General features: G+C 40.8%; 1 protein-coding gene across 2 annotated transcripts in view; it reads left to right on the top strand.

Moving 5' to 3' along the window:
• ARHGEF3 (Rho guanine nucleotide exchange factor 3) overlaps positions 1-23,761 on the top strand; it is a 63,371-nt gene that overhangs the window by 27,472 nt on the left and 12,138 nt on the right. For both annotated transcript variants that reach the window (XM_063114179.1, XM_063114180.1), the window contains exons 3-7: positions 13,307-13,477; positions 16,079-16,141; positions 18,003-18,099; positions 18,254-18,330; positions 23,321-23,578. In XM_063114179.1, the coding sequence (XP_062970249.1) occupies positions 13,307-13,477; positions 16,079-16,141; positions 18,003-18,099; positions 18,254-18,330; positions 23,321-23,578 (666 nt within the window). The remainder of the gene's footprint in view (positions 1-13,306; positions 13,478-16,078; positions 16,142-18,002; positions 18,100-18,253; positions 18,331-23,320; positions 23,579-23,761) is intronic.

Raw genomic sequence — 23,761 nt, 5'->3', positions numbered from 1 at the left:
TAAATTCATCACAGGTTTTCTGGGGAAGATTCATCATCGCCCTAGTTCTGCACATCTGGTCTTTCGCTGAGTTCTGCTTTTTGAAAATTCTTTAGCCTATCTACTACATTTCACCCTTTCTTCTCCATCCCAGTGGCTGTAGCTAAAGTTCACTCTGCAGTTATTTCCTTCCTTGATTGTGGGACCTTCACGTCGACAGCCATCTCTTCCCATTGTTCCTGCCAGTACAGTCCCTGCTCTGTCTGCCCAGGAAGGCCTCACTCATTCCACAAACACTGAATGAGCCCTCATTGTGCACCAGGCTCTTCTTCCTGCCCTCGTGTACAGTCCTCTAGACAGTCACCTTTTGGTAGATTCGTGGGAGTGCTAGACCTGAGTAGCCAGCCAACTATCACCTACAAATATCCCCACCTCTCTAGTTGTTCTTCCAATACCTGGCCCTGTCACTCATTATCATCACTTTGCCTGGGTAGGTTTTTGTGTTTCTGCCTCTGGGCCCAGGGAGAGCATCATTGTGCCTCCCGCTCCAGCCCTGACTATATATTGCTTTAAGGTTTTTCATTCTTCTGGATTCTGAGGCAATCTTTATTTATTTTATCCTGTTTCTGAGGATCCTACACAGGGAGGACTGCAGGAAATATTTGATCACCTTGGAAATTTGCATTGACCTAGAGAACTGGGACAGAAAGAAATCAAGCCACATCTGAATTCCAACAGACTGAGGTCAAGCAAGGATGAAAAAGCTAGACCAAAGGGAGGGTCTTACATGTGGAAATTGGTTTCTAAAACCTCAAAGATTTTTTGTTTGGCCAAATAATTTTTTTATTTACTTTTTTCACATATCATGATAAATAACTAACTTCAACCTACATGTTTTGGACAGAAACAACCTGGCAGAAACAAAGCAGTTATTCATAATGTTATGCACATAGACATGGAGAGAACTTGAACAATGTGCTTGTGTTTGAGTGTGTCCTTTGTGGTGATGGTGGTGGGGGGTAGGGTCAGTGAATGGAAATATGCCACTGAGGTTCTATGCAAAGTTGGATAGCCATGTGCACAGGATGATCTGCGAAGCATGGAGAATGCCGTCTTACTCCTCGAAGCATGGAGAATGCCGTCTTACTCCTCAAATATCTTCATATAATTCAGCTTAGTGCACGCACTGCAAGTACTACAACATTATTTCCAATTCTGGGAACCCAGTTATTGCTTCATGATTTTATTGTTTCCCTCACCAGGTAGAACAGGAGAGGGTGCTCATGTAGCCTGGGGAGGGGGAAGAGCAGGCCCCAAAGGAGTGCTCTGTGGGCCAACTTCACATCTCTTCCCATTGTGTCTAGGTCATGATGCCCATTCTAACAGGGGAGGAACAGAGAACAAGGAGTTTATGGGTTGCCCCAGACTTCTCAACAGCCATTCATTCCTTACCCATACATGTGTGTTATTTATGCCTTTTCTATTCCAGAAAAAGCAGTAATTGAGCAACTTGGTTTTCTGTCACAGTATTCTTTTTCCTTGGCCCTTGACACCTAAGAGACCTATGCATCCTTTTGGGTATTGAATTATGTCTCTCAGGTTGGGTTCCTTTAATTATGGGAGAAGAGATGACTTAGGCCCAAACATGATGCTTTAATCAATACTGGAATACTTAGCAGTCCTTCGTCTGGCCCCTCAAGAGACTGCGGGTTAGCCCAGGAGTATGTCAGGAGAGTTCTGAGCTGGCAACCTCTTCCAAAAAGGTTAAAAGCCTAGTCACAAATGTGAGTGGTCCTTGCAGCGGCAGTTCAGCAAGACACTGCAGGATTTGTTCTCTCCTGCCTCCCCATGCTCATGTGGGCTGGGGGTTTGGGCCTCAGCACAAAGGCAGCATTTGTGGATGTTGGGGAGGGACAGCCCAACTGCATGGCACTCTGTCTGCTTCTCACCGGGAAGGTTAGCACTGCTGGTAGACACAAGCACAGATGTCTGGATCCCTCTGGGCCTATAAATCCCCTCCCTGGCCTGCCTGAGAGGAAATCTGGCCCAGCTGTGAAAGGGGCCAGCAGTACTCTGGTGCGGAGAGAGGACAGCAAGCTCGCCTGGGGCCAGCCGCTCGCCGGGCCGTGCCTCTCCCCGCTCGCAGATGGTGCACGGCCGGTGGACTCATTTGAGTCGAGTCCAGCACATAATGTGATGCAGCCCTTCACTCTCTTTGGACATGGACTCTTTTTTTTCCACTACAAAAGTATATGTTCATTATAGAAAAATACAGAAAAGGAGAATGAGAAAAGAACACACAAAGCTTTCCACTCCCAAATAACCCCTGTTAATATTTTAATAATTTCCTTCCAGTATTATTCTAGGTGTAGGTACATAACTTGCATACCCTGAACCTAATTTTGGGTTACTTACAGTTTGTCCAGCCTTACCTCTGTGTGACTGTTCACTGTGGGGTTAAAGCCTCCCACAGTGACGGTGGATGATCAGTTTCTAGCATCTCTATCGGTCTTGGCCTCACATATTTCCAAGTTATGCAGCTGTGTTTGCCATTATCACCGTTATAGCCTGCTGGAGGAGTTGCACCTTTCACCAATGTTAAACGTCTCTGTGTATTTCTTTTTAATGCCTTGTATTTTATCTTTTATTTTTGTCTTTTGCTTAGTGTGTTTTGTTCTCTCTATTTTCACCTTCCCTTTGTCATCCTCCTTTTAGCTGTCATCCCCCCTTTATCTAGCCTAGGGGAAGTATTATATCACAGTTATTCTTGGAAGATATGATCTTTATGGACTGTGTATATATTATTTCATTGCGCTGATGTGATTTGTTTTACATAACTAGTCACGTATTAATGGATATTTAGGCCGTGAATACTTTTATATTAAGTAACTTGCTGTTGAATGGCTTTTGAAGACATTTGTCCTATTTTGCTGTTAATGTTTGTTTTTTGGTGGCTGGCCGGTACAGGGATCCAAACCCTTAACCTTGGTGTTGTAACACTGCACTCTAACCAACTAAGCTAACCAGCCAGACCCTTGTCCTTTTTTTTTTTTTTTTTTTAAGTATCTTCTATTGTGCTTTCTTTTCTGATTGTATAACATCATTTTAAAAAATTGAAAAATACAGTTAACCACAGAAAGGGGAGTAAAAGTCATTTGTAATCAATCCCACCTCTTGGTCACCAAAAAAATTTATATTAACGTTTGAGACACAGTCAAGCAATCTTTTCTTTTGCTATATACCTAAATGAGTACTTTTTAAAACAAAATTGTAATTATACTGTACATACTACTTTTAATTTTCTTTATTCTTAACTGTATAAAATAGCCTTACAGTGTAAGAATATTTTTCTTGTCATTAAATATTTCTCATGGATCCAGTTCTTAATGGATTCATATAGTGTTCTGTCAAAAGGATGTACTAGTTTATTTAAGCACTCTCCTATTGTTGAACATTTAAATTGTTTCCATTTTTTCACTATTATAAATCTCGTGTGTGTCTATATTTCTTCTTTCCTTTGATTATATTCCTAGAAGTGGAATTCTGGTCAAAGGGTATGAACACTAAAAGCATTTGATGTGTGTCTGTCTTGGACAGAATTATTTCTCTGTTCTCACATTCTAAATCTAGACTCATAGTCACGTTTCTCCTTCTCTTTTGGCACAGTTTTTCCCTTTGCTCTGACATCTTCACAAAATAGCTCTTCCCAGAGGCCCCTCAGCTTCTCCAAGGCCAAAGTTGTTTTTTACTTATCTTTGTATCCACAGTGCCTAATACTACGTATTGCTTAGGATGTGCCAGAAATTGGTAGTTACTGTTATTATCACTGTTATTACTAGGAAAGGTGACCGTTGCTGCTCCTAGGCTCTCTCCAGGGGCTGGCAGTGGGTGTCCACCTAGTGATGGGACTCTGCCCTCCTCCTTCAACTGGGCTATTTCACAAAAGATTATGCATCCCCTCCCCCAATTGTAGCCTCTCCAAGGAAGATTGTGGTGACTTAAGAAGTGTTTCTGGTAACCACAGCCTATCATTGCTCCATTCCCTGGTCCTTAGCATTTAACCCAGATGCAGAATAAGTAAATGATAAATTAGTGTTCCCTATTAATATTCTTTGTATTTACTGTGTTATTTATTCTGCCCTAGGCTTGATGGGGAGGTAGTCAATATGAAAAAGAAGACATGCCTGCTCTGGAGAACTGTAAAATCTGCTTTGTAAAAGTTGTCTAAGGAATATTAGCAAGTGGGGAAAAAAGTGGGGGGCGGGGAGTTAAAAACCACTGTATCACAATTAATAATGCACACCCATATTAGTATATGTATAGGAAAAAACCAGGAACATCAAATTCTTAATAGTGGTTATCTCTTAGGAATACAATTACAAGAGACTTTTATAGTTCTTTTGTTTTCTATTTTGTTTTCTTTTTTTCCCCCTAACAATTGCAAATGAGTAGAGAATAAATAAATGCACTAAGTACTATTGACTTTTTTCCATTATATATTTCTATTATACCTGAATTTTTTAAAATAATTATATATTTCCTTTGCAACCAGGTAAAAATAAATAAGATTTGGAAATCTTATATGATAAAATATACTAGAAAGAGAGAGAGTACACATGCTTAGTAATGGCCTAGGAGGGTCAAGGCTGCCTGGCAAGGGTGGAGGGAATTGTGTTGGGCCTGGAATGGCTCAGAGATGATGAGGATGAAGGGGAGAAAGGGCATTTCAGGTTTGAGAAAGGAATATAAGAAGACTGATACTATTTAGATATGAGAAATAAGTAGGAAGATTATCCAGACATATGTGCTTAATTTCCATGTCTGGCAATCATGATTTTCTTCTCCAAGGACCTCAAACTGATTCCCTTGGTCAGAAGTCATAAACTTCCTATGACTGACAAAAGTCTTTGTTACCTAGTTTGACAGATATGGAGATGACCTTGGTGTGCTGGGGGTGGGAAGAGTGTGCATACATACGCCCTTATATGTGTTGGGGGAAGCAACCAGAAACCAGACTACCTTTCAGTCTAGAAGGTAAGAGTGTAGCTGAGAAGGGACCTGAATTCCATATCAAGAGGAACTCCTGATTCTCTGCTGTTCTTTCCTATTCCTGGAGTAATAGTAGGCCATTGTAAATAGTTGATTGTTGTAATTTACAGCTTGTCATTTTTATTTAGTAATAACAACTCACATTAGTTGAGTATCTGCAATGAGCCAGGTTCTGTACAAAGTACTTTATGTTCATGGCCTCTTGTCATCTCCTCCAAAACTCTGCAAGATAGGACTAATCACCACTTTATAAGGAGAGACCTGAAGGTAACATAGCCAGTAAGTACTGGAGCTGGGATTCTGTAGGGTGTTCAGAATGTGTCTCCTGTGATAGGCTTCTTGCGAAAAGCCAAAGATTGGTCATAAGAAAGCCTGCAGTTTACCAGGATCTAAAGGTACTTGCCAGACTTTCGAGCTGGAGCATCCATCTCGCTGCTGTTCCTTACTCTTTGTTTACCTTCTGTGACAGGGAGACTCATCATTTCCATTTCAGCTCCTGGAATATTTGTCATTGATGTTATCATGCAAAAATCCATTTTATGGTGCCAGATGAAGATGGCTGGGCTGCTGCCCCAAGCCTCTGGAAGGCTTCCTAATTTTTGGCTTTCACCAAGCAAACTGTATAATATTTTCTCCACACTTAAACCAAATATTTGCTTCAGCCTTCCATTCATTCTACTCACAATATCTCCCAGCTACAGAAAGGTTTTTCCTTGCACTGGGTCTTTGGGGTTTGACTTTTATTGATTATGAATTAATTGGGTGCCCTTTTAACAAGTTTTTAATATGCATTAATCTGAACCAGATTCTATATATGTGATTTTATGTTTATAGTGCTACTTCTAACTCAAGTGTTCATGATCATGCACATTTGTCAACTGATTTTTTTTCTTAGTTAATATCTCCTCATTATGGAAAGTCTGGAAAATGTAGAGAATTATGAAGATGAAAATTGAAATCATCCATAGTCCCACTATCTAGGGGTGTAACCACTGTTAACATTATTTGGTACTTTTTTTTTTTTAAAGATGACCGGTAAGGGGATCTTAACCCTTGGTTTGGTGTTGTCAGCACCACGCTCAGCCAGTGAGCAAACCGGCCATCTCTGTATAGGATCCGAACCTGTGGCCTTGGTGTTACCAGCACCGCACTCTCCCGAGTGAGCCACGGTCAGGCCCTTATTATTTGGTACTTTAAATTGTGAACTTCCTTTTCTCCCTTAACTCTACATATGAGGTTTTCCCCTTATGATTAAGCTTTTCTCAAAAAGAATGTTTTTAACAGCCATATAATAGTCCATTTTATGGTTCACTGTAGTTTAACTAATCTCTATTGTTGGCCATTTTAGGCTGTTGCTACAGCTTTTACTTTTATAAATAACACTGTCCTGCTGATGGTTTTTTTCTCCCCCTACAAATAATCCTAATGGAGGGCCGTCCAAGAGCTCTCTGGTCCAAGTAGTTCAGAGATGTGTCTGCTGTTTGCAAATGAATGAAAGCCTACAGACAGGCACTAATGGTGACAGTACAGTCAATGGTGTAACATCTCCTGCTACCAAGTTCCAGGCACTTGGCTAAGGCTTTGACATACTTTATCATAGCCAGTCCTCACTACAACTTTATGAGGCACTTATTATTATGCCCCTTTTACAGATGAGGAAACAGACCCAGAGAGATGACCTTTTCCAAGGTCCCTCAGCCATCAAGCTGTCTTAAAGTTGTGTCTGTTTTACTCCAAAGCCTGTGTTCTTAACCCAAATCTGTGTTTTGAAGTCGAACAATTGGATTCAGTTCCTTTTCCAACACTTAATCTTGTGCCAGTCACTTTATCCTCTGGTCCTTGAATTTCTCACCTATTAAAAGGGGAAAAATACAAGAACCTGCCTAGTGCCTCTCCTAGGATTAGCATGAGGCTCAAATGTGATGGAGGCCACCCAGCTGGGAAGTGTTACTTCTCACTTGAAGTTAATTGCTCCAATCAAGCCTCATGGGAGACTACTCCGGGATGCTGTTCGAGAACATTTTCCCATCCCAGCCATAACCATTGTACGTTTTGGTTTAACTCATGGCAGTGGCAACGTAGGAACGTGTTTTCCTCTTACAGCCCACCACCCAAAAAAACCTCCAATCTATTTAATAATACACCATCTGCTACAAAATAGCAATAAACTCAGAGTGGTAAGTGTAGAGAATTTCCCTGGCTTCAATTCTCTTTATTGGAGCATATTATCTTTGGCCGTGAAAACCTTCTGTTTTTTGGAAAAGGGTGAGGGAGCACCCCGCTGAACAGGAGGCATTAACAAATTAAATCTCTCCCACCATGTCTAGCTGCTGGGTTTATATTTCCTCTGACACATGTAAAGGGGCCTCCTTTTCCCACCCAACAGACAGTCCTCTTTGCACCTGCAGCATCTTTTCTACACACCCAGCTTAGGCATAAACAGGAGCACCCATTTCCTAAATCTGCATTATCTGTGTCTGTTATGGCCATTGTTGTTTTAGCTGCCAGCAACTTTGAGCTTTGGGTTTTTGGCTCATTTGCTAAGCCAAATTCCTGCATGGAAACTTGCTTATCCTGGAACATTTTTTATTTCAGTCCCAGAATCCCCACAGCTGCGGGGGGGGGGGGGGGATCAATGTACATGTTTCTGTTTTTATGTGGTCCTTCCCAAGGTCAGGTCCGTCACTTTGAGGTGGACCATTGTTCCTCACCCCAGGGGACATTTGGCAATGTCTGGAGATGTTTTGGCAGTCACAGCTGTTGTGGGGGTGCTACTAGCACTTAGTGGTGAGAGGCCACAGATGCCACTAAACATCCTACAATGCATAGCACGGCCCCCACAATAAAGAATTTTTTAGTCCAAAATGTTAGTGGTGGCAAGGTTGAGAAACCCTTCTACAGACTAAGAAGTAGCTTAAAACTCCTCTACTTGGGTGCATGCACCCCACCACACTAGAGTAAGCAGAGTAGGATATTGGTTAAAAATTGGAGAGTTAGTCCTGAAAAAGACCAGACCTGGATTGCCATTCTGAGTTCCCCACTGACGATCTGGGTTTAAATTCTGGAGCACCACTCATTAGCTGCAAAGTGTCATCTTCTGTGAGCCTGAAGTTTCCACATCTGTAAAATGGAGGGAAGAATCTTTACTTCTAGGGTATAGCAGGGCTCTAAAGTTCCCCTCACCATGCCCAGCACCTATCAGCATACAATTCATTCATTAAGCAAAAGTTGCTGAGGTCCTACTATGTGCCGGTTGCTAATGAGTCCATCCGCGAACAGAGCATAGAGATATCCCTTCTTCCAAGGAGCTTACGTTTTATTGGGAGGAAACAGACGTCAGAGATAAACAAATCTGTAAATGAGATCATAGGGCACATGTAGAAAAAATAAAGCAGGGAGGGGGACGGGCAGTGGTGGGGACACTGAAAGGGATGTGGCTGCTCTCTCTCAAGAAGCACCCTCTTCCTTGAGTTTTTTCTTCAGCAATAGTCACATGCCCCTCCTCCCAATCCCAATCCTCCCATATTATCATCCCCGGTTGTACTGATGACTGGTAAGGTTGAAGCTCATGTCATGTGAACACCTGCCTGTGGCCGAGGCACTGTCCCCAGAGGAGGCCAGCAACTGTCCCTCTTCCCCAGGGCCAGTCAGCTGCTGACCACACATCCGACTGGCTTGCTTTATTCCTCCTTTGGAATTCTTCCTTTCACCATCCTCCCCCCTGCTGAGTGGAGTAAGAAAAAAAAAGTTCGTTTTCATCCAGTCTAACTAAAGGTGTAAATCTGAAGTTTGGTCGAAGATGAGTCAGTATTCCTAAAACTGAGCAAACTAAATGTCTCTCTAACTAGTTAAATTCCTAGAAGACAGGAGCTGGATCCAGTTTTATTGAATCCTCCTCACAGTGCATGATTTGCATGTCAACAACAGGTTCAGTCCCCATTGTGAGCTCGGGCTTTGAAACCAAGCAGATCTGATTTTGAGTCCTACTTGGGCAAGTGCCTTAGCCTTCCTGAGCTTCAGTTTCCTCCTCAGTAAATGGAAATAAACCCCCAGGTTGCAGGGTGGTTGTGAGGATCAGGGAGGACAAATCAGAAGAGCCAAGCAGGTACATAAAGAACCCTCTGTGATATCCCCCATGGTACGCTGAGCCCAGCATTCACTAAAGAAACAAAATGCGGAATCCTTTGTGATAGCACTAAGTGTAGCTCACCATTCTCTCTCTCCACATGCTGCAACAAAAGAAAATCTCCACCTCTCTGGGAAATTTTTCAATAAATGCATAAAAATGTGCTCAATCTTACATTCAAAATATGAAATTCAATTTAAGGTATAGTTGTTTTGCCTATCAGATAATACCTTGTTGATGAGAGTATGAATAAAGTACATTATCACACACCTGAGAATATAAAGTTGAACTGCCTGTCTGAAGGTCAATTTGGCAGTACATATCAAATATTAAAATGTTGATACTTCTTAGACCAACGAATTCTCTTTAAGGAATCTGCCTTAGGGCCAAGCCCGTGGCGCACTCGGGAGAGTGCGGCACTGGGAGCGCAGCGACGCTCCCGCCGCGGGTTTGGATCCTATATAGGACTGGCCTGTGCACTCACTGGCTGAGTGTCGGTCACGAAAAAGACAAAAAAAAAAAAAAAAAAAAAATACACAAAGTGTGTTCACCAAGGCACTTTTTTTTTTTTTTTTTTTTTTTTTAAAAGGATGACCGGTAAGGGGATCTCAACCCTTGGCTTGGTGTTGTCAGCACCACGCTCAGCCAGTGAGCAAACCGGCCATCCCTATATAGGATCCGAACCCGCGGCCTTGGTGTTATCAGCACCGCACTCTACCGAGTGAGCCACGGGCCGGCCCTACCAAGGCACTTTTTGTAATAGCCAGATGCTGGAAACGATTTTGATGTTCATCGCTTGGGGGTTAATTAAATCAGTGTGGTCCATCCAAGCCATGGGATACTAACTCTGTAGCCATTAAAAAGGATAAGTGAGTGACTTTAGGGTGATGGAAATGTTTTGGAACTAGATAGAGGTTGTAGTTGCACAACATTGTGAATGTACTAAATGCCACTGAATTGTTCACTTTAAAAATGGTAAACTTTGTGTTATATGAATTTCACTGCAGTAAAATTTTTTTAAAGAGTGATTCTTATGTACTAACGTAGAAAGATATTCTTGAGTAAAAAGAGAAAACATTCTGTTTTCTGTTTATGTTAGCAAATGCTTAGAAAAAGTTTGGAAAGATCTAGAACAAATTTAATAGTGATTATTTCTAGGAAGTGGATTTGGGAAAATGAGGGAGTTTGTACTTAATTTTATACACTTTTGTAATGTATAAAAATGTATAGTTAACATAAATTACTTTCACACTAGTAGAGGGAGTTTGAAGTTGGTCAAGGACTGAAAGTGTAACAAGGTGGCAGTTGATTGTCTCAAGTGAAAGTAGAAAATGTGTTTCAGTTTGAATTTTCTTTTTTGTGTGTTTTCCTTTCTTTCTGCTCTTTAACTCCCACCTTGGCCGGCATCAGAACCGCAAACTGAGTTGAGGGAGTTACTTGATGACTCACTGGGCTTGTTTTGACCTCTTAGTGCCTGTGGCTAATTGATTCTGAGTGCACGGGATCTGCATGCATTTAGTTACTGGGTATTGTTTATAAGGGACGGTTTTTAGGAGATCACGAGGATTTGTGAGATGCCATTAGTTAACTACACATTCGGTGCAAGTACTTTCTTGATCTCCTGCATAGGGCTGGTCCAGTGATCATGAGCTCATTAATGAGCCCGGGAGCTTGCAGATGCCTGTGCCAGCCCAAGGAGTTTGTGTTGCTACTTACAAACAGAGCTAGCTTCCTGCTTTTAGAAGGTTGTGGTAATAACCTGAAGCCCCTTGGAAGTTTCTTTTTTACGTTTTTCATTTATTCATTTCTCTTAAGTCATAAAAATGTGTAAAGTAAGACAGAAATCACTTATAATATCACCTTGAAAAAACAAAAGAATTTTATGGTGTTCCTTCATATCTTTGCTCATGTGTATTTTTTGCATAATTATAAAGTGTTCATATACAGAATTTTAATCCTGATTTTATTTTAAACTTAGATAGAAGGGGTTTTTAGCTGTTAAAGTATCCCAGCATTGTCTCGATGGATACATAATATTCCATCCAGCAGGTACAGGTGACCCTTGAACAGTGCTGGGGTTAGGGGTGCCAACTCCCCTTCCCCTTCTCCCTGCAGTTAAAAATCTGAGAATAACTTTCAACCTCCCCCAGACTTAACTACTAATGGCTTACTGTTGACCAGAAGCCTTACTGATAATATAAACAGTTGATTACCACATATTCTGTATATGTATTGTATACTGTATTCTTACAATAAAGTAAGCTAGATAAAAGAAAATGTTGTTAAGCAAATCATAAGGAAGAGAAAATACATTTTTTAAACACTTAAATATATTTTAAATACATTGAAAAAAATCTGCATATAAGTGGACCTGCATAGTTCAAACCCATGTTGATCAAGGGTCAACAGCAGTTATAACATATTTAACAATGCCCATATGTTGAATAGGTCTCTTAAAATTTTTCTTTATTTTCTTGAATTTTTCTTTTGAATCTCAAAATAATTGGAAGCTACCTTAGAATGTCTTCCATGATACCAGTTTACATGTCACATGCAAAACCAATTCCTTTCCTCAGCAAGTTTGTAGTTAAGAGTAGGGGATGAATAAGGTATAATAAAATGTGATCATTGCTGCATCAGAGGTATGTCAAGTTGCTCTGGGAGAGAAGGATGGGAGAACATTGTCAAAGGCTTCCTACAGGAGATGCTCTTTGAGTTATATGCTGGGGACAGGAATTAGCCAGCTGTGAAATGCAAGAAACATATTCCAGGAAGAGAAGATAGCTTGAAGGAAGCACAGAGAGATGGTAAAGTGTGATGCATTTAGGGAAGAGCAGACAGTCTAGTATGGTTGGAGAATAGGGGACTCATTGGTGAATGGCAGGATGCGATTCTAAATATGTGGACCATGGTCAGATTACAAGAGGCCTTCTGTGCCAAGCTGAGGAGTTGGAACTTCACACCGAAGGCCACAGGGAGCCATGGCACAGAACACCTGCTAAATAAGAATGTGGTTTTTGAGCACTGTAATACCTCATTGCTTTGGTGACATTAAGTGTGTTAAAATCTTCTAGGATGAAGACTAAAGATGCATGCATTAAGCTTTCTTCTGAGGATTTGTATTTGTCATGAGAAAGCACCGTGGTAGTATATTTCAGCCACACGGGTGGATGGGTGGTTACACCATCCCAAAGTCTACACTGGGGCCTCTTTGTAAAATAAGAAAATACCTCAGGGACAGGCATCATTTGCTGCCAAGAAGATATTTAGTATGTATATTAGTTGGGACTTTTTAAGTTGACAGAACCCCAACTCAGATAAGTGTAAACAGAAATGGGAATGTATTAGCCCATGTAACTAAATATCTAAGGGTGGCTTTTCATGGCTTCAGGCACAGTGGGATCAGGGGCTCAAACTGCGTTGGTAAGCTTGCTCCCTCCACCCTTTATTCGTGCATCCTTTATTCTCTCCTGTAGCAGGTAGATTCTGCTGTGTGGCCAAGGACAGTTAATGTAGGAAGCTCCTGCCTATGTTATCTCTTGAACTCATTGTCCCAAAGGAATAAAGACTCTTTTCCTCTTTCTCCTCTTAGTCTCAGCAGATTTCCAGGAATCACATACCCATCCCTGAATCAGGATGGTGGAATGTTCTTATTGGTCAGGTCTGGGGGAGCCCACCCAACCTGTGTGAAATGGGATACCCAAAGATGGTGGGATTCCGTTCTTAGAAGGAGGAGGAGATTAGGAGTATAGGACAAATGTTTCAAAACAAAACAAAACAATAGGCTATCTGCTACTGTTATCCCTTCTTCTGAAAAGCGGAGATGTCCACTGGAAAAAGTAGAGCTCATGGCTTATCTGAGAGCTGCCTTCATGTGTGAGTATGGCCTGACATGTTCTCTTGCTGCAGTACACTTAGTATTCAGGGCGCACAGAACAAACATTCCCAGCACGTGTGCAAAAGCAGCCTCCTGTCCAATTTTCCTTAGCACACGGGTTCAAGACAGTGCCCAGCTTCCCAAAAGACTTTTGGCAATGTCCTCTCTTTTTTGCCCCTATATGATTTATGTTCTTTCAGCAACAGGAAGCTGCTCAAAGGATCCACCCAGTCCCGCTGCTGCCTCCTTGACGGTTTGTTTTTCTCGTTGTTTAGCGCTCCATTAGCTTCCGCAGTGAGAGTCGCCCTGACATCCTCGCGCCCAGGCCCTGGTCCAGAAATGCCGCCCCCTCAAGCACGAAGCGGAGAGACAGCAAGCTTTGGAGTGAGACCTTTGATGTGTGCGTCAATCAGATGCTTACATCCAAGGAAATCAAACGTCAGGAGGTAGGCTCTGGGACCTTAGAAGGTGGCCATGTGTCTGGAACAGAGGTGCACTACAGGCCAGAGCCACCCTGGGTTCTGTGCCTCTGTGCTTCTACCTCCAAATCAACTCTTCGTTGTATTTGTAGGAGGAGGACAGATGGGGGTGTCAGGCTGCGTGGAAGGAACTGAGAAATCAGCATCCAGCTGGGTGGGTGTGACCCCACTTTAAAAAGAAATGGATGTGGGCCGAGCCCGTGGCGCACTTGGTAGAGTGCGGCGCTGGGAGCGCTGCGACGCTCCCACCGCGGGTTCGGATCCTATATAGAACTGGCCGGTGCACTCACTGGCTGAGTGCTGGTCACGAAAAGGACAAAAAAAAAAAAAAAAAAAAAGAAATGGATGTGAAAATCTGAATTTGCAAGATGAAGCCAAGTGTCTAGGATTGTGAAGTTCACAAAAATAATCATTTTAGTTATATTTTGATAGCAACTTCTATAATATTTTAAATATTCAGTTTATGTTATTTTGATTCAGCTTTGTGGAAAGCTTATTTTCTATGGAGTGCAGTTCATTTCATTCCCTGTAAGTTTTCTGCATCATAGCCCTAAATGTCAGTAATAATATTACCCTTTATGGAAGGCTTGTTTCAGGGCTTGTGCCAGGCTGTGCTAAGCATTTCATATGTGCATTGTCTAGTGAGATCCTTGGAGTATCTATTTTGTGAAGAACCTGACACTGGCAAAAGGGGTACTTGAAATTTTTCTGGGTTCTTTGACTCAGCAGTTCTTTTCTAGGAATTTATCTGCCAGGCCTATTTGTGCACAGGTTAAAAAATGTATGTGCAAGATTATTTATCACAGTAAAGAGCCTGAACAGCTATTACTAGAAACTGGTTAAATAATGAGTGTCCAAACATGAAATACTGTGTAGCTGTAGAAACACATGAAGAAGTGCTGATATGTGCATATGGCTAAGAGGATAAAGCAAGGCACAAAATAGGGTGTACAGTATTCTATAATTAATATAAAAATAGAAGTAAAAATGAATGGGGTGTGTGTGTGTGTGTATGTATAATTGCTTGTAGACCGTAAAATATTTCTGGAAGGACACCCAAGGAACTGGCAACATTGTTGCCTCCTGGGAGGGGAACCGGGTGGCTAGAAGAAGGAGAAGGAGGGGAGAGGGAAAATTTTTACCATGTGCCCGTTTGTGCACCATAACTTTTGTACCATGTAAATGTATTATCTATTCAAAAATGAATAAATAAATTCTTTAAAAATAACAACGTGCACTGAAAAAAATCCTGGGGAGAAATATGACAGATTCAGGATTTGAACCCAGGTCCTGTCCTACTCCAGAGCCCATGGTCTATTTCCTATTGTGGGGTTCTAAGGTTTTCCTCTCCTAGGGGCCACATTTGGTCAGACAGTCAGGTCTATGCAAGTGAACTCTAGTAAAACATGTACAAGGAAATCTGAAGAAGGTCCATGTAAAGGCTAGGTAAGTATTAAGCCAATCCAATTCCTGGTTTTGATAATGCACTATAGTAATGTAAAATGGCACCATTGGGGGCAGCTGGGTGATGGGTCCACAGGGCCTCTCTGTACTATTTTTGCAACTTCCCATGTAAGTCTATATAATTATCTCAAAATAAAAAGGTAAATAAAATAGAGTGCTATGAGGCCATGACATGGATGCTTTTCTGGGCCTTGAGAGGGATCGCCATGCACTGCCCTCCAGCCTGGGGTTGGGCCTCCACCTGCGTTGTCCTCTAGGCCACCAACCACAGGATGGAGGGTGTACCTGGAGCCTGCTCACTCCTTCCCTCTAGCCTGAAAGAAATCATCACAAATTTGCAGTCCTTTAACAATGTAATGTTTGTCAATAGTTTAAACTCCCAGATGAGAGTGAGAGTGTTCTGCACATCAGAGCTGTTTATGCTATGATGGCTTAATAGAGCCAAATTAGAAACGGTCCATTTACATACTCTTCCACACAGCCAGCTCCTATCATTTTATTTATTATACCTTGTGGGGCTGAGAAGTAATTTAGAATGAATTAACTTCACCAGATTTTATTTAGAGTGATAAAATGTTGCATTCTTCCTACAATCCCAGCCTCAAGAGAAGTGAACGGTAGGAATAAAGCTTTCTGCTGAGATTCACCTTCTGTTGAGTAGGAGGAAGACAAACTGTGGTGGCCCAGTTAATAATTCTGCCGTGTCCATTATGGAGAAGAGACCCTGAATCACTTCTTATGATCGCCACTCACAACAAGAGTGCAGAATCCATGGCTCAAACTATAATTATTTTACCTAAAATAGTTCCTTATTGTTCAATTGCATCAAAGTTCTGTAACATGAAAGATGACTTCTTGGATTGGAAACTTATGTGAAAACTCTCCCACAAACAGCAAAGCACATTATGCAGAAGTTTTGCAAAATCTTTTCTTTGCAGGTTTTATCCACTACATGCATTTGCTTCAGGTTAACTTCATTTTTTGAGAATACTTTTAGTATACTTAAATATGTAGATTTGGGCCTTTGAGTGCTAGAACTGGTGCTGTTTGAATTTGGTCTCATAAATGGAGAGTTTGGTGAATATGTTTTATCTTTCCTTGCAGGCAATCTTTGAGCTTTCCCAAGGAGAAGAAGACTTGATAGAAGACTTGAAATTAGCAAAAAAGGTAAATTTGAATCTAGCAGGCATTTGAGTCATCTCATATTTTTTTTCTCTGAGTGATTTTGTAACCTGAAAGTGGTGCTTAATGAGCACCCACTTTTTGACTAAGACAGGTCATCAAAAATTGAGAAGAACCTGCTACCAAAACACAAGCAGTAGGGAAAATGCCTCAAAAAAGAAGGCAGAATAGCTCTCTGGACCTGGCTCTTTTAAGGGTTCATCTTTGCATGTCTCTAATGCACCTCAAAGAATACTTCAGTGTAAATCAGAAAGTGGCAAAGGAGGCCTGGCTTTATGTATACTTCCTTGTCCTAGAAGTCTCATGTGCAGGGCCTCCTTGTCCATGGGAGAGGATGTATGGATGTCTGAGACTGGAACTGTGTATTGGAAATAAAGTCATTTGAATCTCAAAAGTGGATAAAAGTGGTGAAGTGAGGCAATTGCATGCTATCATGTAAGTTAGGATCTTAAATATGGAAACTTGTTTTGTAATCAACGTTGTGCATGGGGTGGGGAAGGAAACCCAAGCCTTGTAACCTGTATATTCTTGACAACAAACCTTCCTCAAAAACCTTTCCGTTCCAGCGACCCCCAGGCTTGCAGGCTAAAATCCAGATTCCTTCACCTGATATTCACAGCCTCCTCAAAGAATGCACACGGTTAGAAGGATGCCTCCCTTCTTTTAAGAGTGTTTTTAGTCCAACTTTATACTAGTATGAAGTCCCACCTCTAGCATTCCTGAGAGATGGCCATCATCCAAACTTTGCTTGGATGCAGCCAAGAAACTGAGTTTTAGGCAGGGCTGGAGGAGAAGGAGATCAGAGAGGACAAAGAAGGTATTTACCTCTGGGAGTCATTGTGCTGGTCATATGTCTAACTCCCCTTTCGTGCATGGAGATTTCCCAAACCCACGCACCTTCCAATGTTTCACTGCCATCCTTTTGCTCATGGTGGTCCTATCTTCCTGGAAATCTTTCCCTTTCCCTTCTACTGTCCATATCCACCCATCACCAGGAACCAGCTCAAATTTTAATTCATTCTTCTACAATACTTATTACTTCATTCTCTGTGCCATGCAGTTCATCTTCAAAACCTCCCTTGACTACACCAGCTTTAGTTTTCTGACCCTTTAGAGCAGTTATGTTTGATACCTTTTTGCTATCATGTGATGGGTATCTTTCCTATTTTTTAATCTTAAACTATTTTTTAAGATATATTTGATTTCCCATACTTTTTATTTTATTTTTTTTATGTTCCCAATTAGCTTTATGAAACTCCTTGAAGGCAGGGACTGTGTCATCTAAGTCTTTGTATTCTTTTTTGTATTATTTGTATTTTGTTACAGTGCGCTGCGTATTCTTCTTTAGTTATCTTTAATAAGAAGTGATAAGTTTGACAGTGGTTTTGCTCTCTTTGCTTCAAATCAACAGTAATGTATGCCAATCATCTTTTTTTGTTTATTTTAAATATGTTCTAATTGAAGAAGAACCTACTGGTACCTACTTTTAAACAAAGCGGGAGTTTTTCAAGCTGTAGGATCTTGTTGATTTTTAAAACATTATAAGAATTGAATCTGCTCTACACTTATGATTTGTGCTGTTTCCTAGATGCATGATATTCTAGAATGAAAAAGGTTTTGAAAAATCTACTTTGATTTATCAACAACCACAAAGACTCAAGGCAATGCTGGATTCTCCTCTCCTCCTGCCACACCTCTATGCTATTTCTTCAGTGTTATGGGAGAAGTTGTCAGGGAGAGCCAAATGTCTTATTACTGTATGGGATCTCTCGGGAGCCATTTACATAAACAGCTTGCTTCTTCTAATTTTAAATGTTTGCTTCTATCTCTTGCCCTTCTTGTGCAGGCCTATCACGACCCCATGTTGAAACTCTCCATCATGACAGAACAAGAGTTGAATCAGATTTTTGGAACACTGGACTCTCTCATTCCTCTACATGAAGGTATAATTTTGTTCTGAGGATGAGTCGTGATTCGTAGCCTTAATTGAGTTGTCTTATAACAAGTCAATGATTATGTAATAATGTGAATAACTCCAAACCGTCTTCCATTCCTTGAATGCCTATCAAAATAAGCATTCTGTTTGTTTTTTGCCAGAGCTCCTTCGTCAGCTTCGAGATGTTCGGAAGCCTGATGGCTCTACTGAACATGTTGGTCCCATCCTCGTGGGTTGGGTAAGAAAAGTTCTTTGTTCTTAATTGAAGATAAATTTCAATAATAGATGGAGTTTCATTTTAGCTAGACTTTTTTTTGTTGGCAAACCTTGTATTCACATCAGAAAAAATAAAATAGCAAATTCCTAATAAAATGTACACTTACACTTAGGCTTTATCTCTTCAAAGCATAAAAATTTTTTTTTTTCTTATTATAAATTTACTAAATTTAAGGGTAACATGGCCTTTTTGCAACCAAATAAGTAAAAGTACACAGGAAACTATTACTAGTTTCACATAAAATAAAACTAGTTAACATCTGTTTAGGTCAATTACTAATATAATTATTACCATTTCTAGTCCAGTAAAAAATGATTGCCATATTCCTGTCCATCACCAAAAAAATATTTTCAGGCTATAAAAAAAAAAATCTCATGGTCAAAATGTAGTTTCATGAACAAGGTAATAAGTAAATGTTGTTAATGTTAGCATATATATGATCCTAAATAACTTCTTCATAGGGGAGCTGGGTATGTGCTGACCTTTATCCCTATGTAACCCATTCCCTTTCCTAATTAAACAAAGAAATTATCTGTAACCTTAGATTAGGAGGGTTATAAATTTATGGGCCTGGAACTGAATTTGTGTTTTATTGGGTGTATAATGTTGTTGTTCATTTGTTTAATTTAATTTAGATGAGGCCCACACTCTTTTGCTGCAGTCCCCACCACTCCCTTTTCTATACTCTATTTCCTTCTGTAAGTACTCAAGTGTTCCCCCCAAGCTCCCAGTGTTTTTCATTTGTTATGAAGCAGGTAATGAAAGCAGATTACTTTGATGACTTCTTCCAGGCAGAATTAGGTCTCTCATCTGTCCGATTCACAGTGTTCCAGAAAAATAGGGAGGAAGTGCCACAGCAGCAAATATTAGAGGTCGTTTCACTGTTTGGAGAATGTTGTGAAGGTTATAAATCCTACCATTGTTATGTGAGTTCTCTTTATCTAATAACATTTATATTTTAACCTTCCTAAAACCATCCTGGTCCCATGCCTTGATGCCATGTGTGTGTGCAGAAGTTTTATCGTGGTTTCTTAACTTACACTTCTCAGTGACTGCCTTGATCAAGAAACTCTGAGGGTTTCATGACTTTGATAGCTTTAGTTCAGGATTCAATTTTAGCACCAAGGCTAAAATATCCCAAGGGTATCTGAAAGGCAAGAAATCTTCTAAGATGAATAATTTAGAAAATGTGCCTTAATATTTCAGAAGAGGTCATTCGTCTTCTATTTTTGGCTTTCGTTTTATTATGAGCCATGGTAGATATTTTAACTTCTTTAGCCCACAAAGAAATTTCTCCAAGGAGAGCCAGCCAACTGGAGACAGAGAAGGTATAACAAGAAGAGAGGGTCTGCATCAGTATTTCTTAAACTTCCTGATTCTAGACTGCTGTGATTGGAGAAAAGAGGGCAGTGAGGCTGCCCTCCAGAATTAGCAGGATGACTTCTCTGTTTTTGAGGAGACAGCAGTATAGAGCTCCATGGTTTCCTTAAACATCATATGCAAGTTGTCAATTTGTGCCAGAAGCAAAATTGTAGGAATTTGCCTTGTTATTCACTTTTTTCCGAAATAAACATTTCTCACTTCTGTTGGGAAATTGGTTTGATCTGGGGGCAGCTTTTGCAGTCCTTTTCTGTAAATACTCAAAGGAAGTGTGACCATGCCTGTCCAGTGCTATCTGGACCCTTCAGGCATCAAATGGAGACTTGCAGCTTGAAAACAGCCTGAAATTAAACAACTGGCCTGTTGTTACGAGATGTCATGAGAAATGGCCCTTATTTATCAGGCCCGATGAGCTGTTAAATGTTTTCCCTCTTTTAACTGCAGATGTGTCTCTACTAGTGGGAACTGTAAACCAAGGGGTACATCTGTTTGAGTTCTGGTCTTTTTAACAGAAGAAAATAAACATCTTAGTGGACTTTGAATGAGAAAAGTCAGAGCCCATTCGACCCATGAGAAATTGATTTATTTCCCCCCAAAGGAAAAAAGTGAAAAAGCCCTTTTAAACAAGTGAGCCTCCCAAGTAGGACAGCCCTGGCCAGTCCTTTTGACCTTAGGATGAATCAATTACTTTTAGTTTGAAGACCTTAAACAGAGTGGTTGCTTTTTTTTTTTTTCAGGGAACCACCCTGGTTACTGAGGATCAGTGTCCCCCCTCCCTAATGGGTCTGCCTGTTGGAGTAAGCCTTTCCTATCTTAAAGAAACACCTCCCCAAGTGACTTATTTCAGTGATAACGTTTTTTCAGTAATAAAGTCATTTATAAGCTCTCCAAGGCAGCAAGTTCTTGTGTTAATTTGGGTTTCTAATTAAATTTTAATTCCAAAGAGAGAGGCAGGGTACGTGGAAGCAAAAAAATAGAATCGTTCTGTCGCTTTTCACAATGTTAGGGAGATAGAAAGAATTTCTAGAAAAAGTGAAAGAATTTTTCTCATAAATTCTCGATAGTCTGTTTAAGGAGATGGCAAGTAGTTCAGAGCTTTGGGAGGAAAAGTTGGGCAAAAACAGGCATCAGGCTCCAGTTTTCCCTCCAGCTGAGCAAGTAGCTTTGCTTCTCTAAACCAGTTTCTCCAACAAAAATATTCCATGGACAAATAATAATAAAAGCTAATACTTACTGATTCTCAACCAGGATAAGCTCTGTGCTCTACATTTTACATGCTTTATCTCATTAAGGGAGAGGAGGACATTAGTATATGCATTTTGTAAGTGGGGAAACTGAGGCTCAGAAGAATCACTGACTAGCAGCTGTCCCAGTTAGACTTTGAACCTGATTCTCTCTGATTTCAGAGTGTGTCCTCTTAATGACTACATTTTCACCTCTCATATTTTAAATAAGTGAGTGTGCATGTATTTGGGAACAAAGATGTGTACCCTTTTCATCCCCTGTCTGGTTAAAGATCACTTTGGCCTTTTCTAGCCAGTTGCTAAACCAGACAGCCTTTCAGGTCATGCCCAGGAAATAAGCACCCTGTCAGGTGTGAAGGCAGGACCAGAGCTTGATTTGGTTGCCATGGTAGCAGGGCGGCGGGATCAGAGAAAGTAATGGCCCATTGGACAGTGAGCAGCTGTGCAGTCAGGGTTCCTTGCTAGTTTACATCCGATGGTTCCTGCTGATTTGTTTCTCCATAATGAAAGCATTGAGCATTTCCCAGTCTTTTAAAAAGGCGAGGAAGTGGAAATGAAATTAAGAGGACCTGAGGCCCATTTTAATTAACTCTGAAAATCTAAATTACAAGCCATAGCACCACATCGGGGGGGGGGGGTGTATGTATATGTGAGTGTGTGTGTGTGTGTGTGTGTGTGTGTTTGTGTGTTTGTGTGTAAGTACCAATTATCATTACTTTGAAATATAAGGTTAAGGAAAGAATTTCTGCAGCTCTTTTTAACACAAGTAAAGGCTTTTTGTAACATGTAAGGAAGGTAGACATTTCCAAGGAATGTTAAGCTCATCAGTGAACTTTTAAAATATTACTTCCCTGGTATCTTATTTTGTTTTAGTCACTGAGAAAATAATTTCAATAAGAAGAGTAAAAGCAGCAACAGTATATTTAAACTTTCAGATGCTGCTATACTTTATTTTTAAGCAATGTTCACAAACCATCAAATATTACCTAATCTTGTAAACCGTCAAACATTCATTTATTTGTTCACTGGGAAAACAGACTTTGAGTGCTTATTGTATAGTAAGTAGGCCCAGTGCAATGTACTGAAGATACAGAAATGACTGTCTTGCCACTGTCTTGCACTGAGTTTCTCTACAGAGCAGGTGTCATGATGAATGCAGCTTCCTAGTCCAAGGGAGAGGAGCAAACACAGCTAGGGCATTGGCTGCATTTTATTGCCTTTGGTAACTTTCTGGAGGCTGGTAGCCCTTACATTAAGGATGCAGAGTCTCGTGTGCCATTAAGAGGGACGAGTAGAAAAGGGGGATGAGAAGCCCTCTTCCATTGAGCTTTTTGATGTGGTGTTTGCCCAGTGTGACTGATGGGACATGTCAGGGAAATTAGTATTTCTCTGGAATGAAGGCAATGGAGTCAAAATGTTTCAAGGTCTTTAATCTTAAATTGTTCGGTGCATGGTATTGTGATATTAACCATTAGGTATAGCCAAAAATCATTCCTGGTCTGTCAGAACTAATTTAAAAGATTTTTATAAATGCTTCCTGCATCTGATTTTTTGACTAATCATACTTTGCTTTACCTTCTTGAGGCCCTTTTTATAATTGGGCTGCCTTGGAATCAGGTAATCTTAAACTAATGTAGAGGTGCTTGCACCAAGTCATGCAAAGGGGATAGGCTATGGAGTCTGAGCTCTTGCTTTCTTTTGTGCCACTAAGTCTTCTAGATGGCTTTCTTACAAATAATTTTAAAAGAAATGCCATTTTAAAAAGGAGACTATTATCTTATTGGATACTTCTGGAAGGTTAGGAAAATTCTGAATTGTATGCATGTGCAATAATTCTAGTTCTTTTGTTTCTAACTTAGATTGGCAGAAAATGCAAATAAAAGGGCTGGCCTGTGGCTCACTTGGGAGAGTGTGGTGCTGATAACACCAAGGCCACGGGTTCAGATCCCTATATAGGGATTGCCGGTTAGCTCACTTGGGAGAGCTTGGTGCTGACAACACCAAGTCAAGGGTTAAGATCCTCTTACTGGTTATCTTTTAGGAAAAACAAAAAAGAAGAAAATGCAAATAAATTATGATAGTAGTCTTTACAATCAAGAAAGTAAGTGTGCAACTAAGAAAATTACTTTGTGAAAGCAAACCAGAGCCTAAGAAAACTGTTGCTTGCCGTTTTGAAGATTCCACCATTTTCCTCCAGCCATGCAGATAAAGGAATGTTGGCCAGGCCTGGAGACCAGACTGGTGTTTATTCAGTCCCAGTGAGTGTGCTAGCTTGTAGCTTCAGACCTCAATATTTTGACACTCCAACCTTTTTGTTTCCTTCTTAGCTGCCTTGTCTCAGCTCCTACGACAGCTACTGCAGCAACCAAGTAGCCGCCAAAGCTCTGCTGGACCACAAAAAGCAAGATCACCGTGTCCAAGATTTCCTACAGCGATGTTTAGAATCCCCCTTTAGCCGCAAACTGGATCTCTGGAATTTCCTTGATATTCCAAGAAGCCGCCTAGTGAAATACCCTCTGCTTCTGCGAGAAATTTTGAGGCACACACCAAATGATAATGCAGATCAGCAGCACCTGGAAGAAGCTGTAAGCTTGTTTCTTTCTCCCTTCCCTTGTTATTTCCCCCAGAATGGCCAGTGGATTGGGTCAGTGGGTGAATGGAAGGGTCCCTGAGTACATGGGACTCAAGAATCTTGGGTTCCAGGCCTTTGACTACCATCAGCTGTGTTTTGATTTTGCAAGTCACTTCTGCTCTCTCTGCCTCCATTT

This window comes from Cynocephalus volans, chromosome 11 (genome assembly GCF_027409185.1).
Source record: "Cynocephalus volans isolate mCynVol1 chromosome 11, mCynVol1.pri, whole genome shotgun sequence".
NCBI lineage: Eukaryota > Metazoa > Chordata > Mammalia > Dermoptera > Cynocephalidae > Cynocephalus > Cynocephalus volans.
Note: the sequence above shows the minus strand (reverse complement) of the source record. Positions and strands in the feature narration are given on the sequence as shown.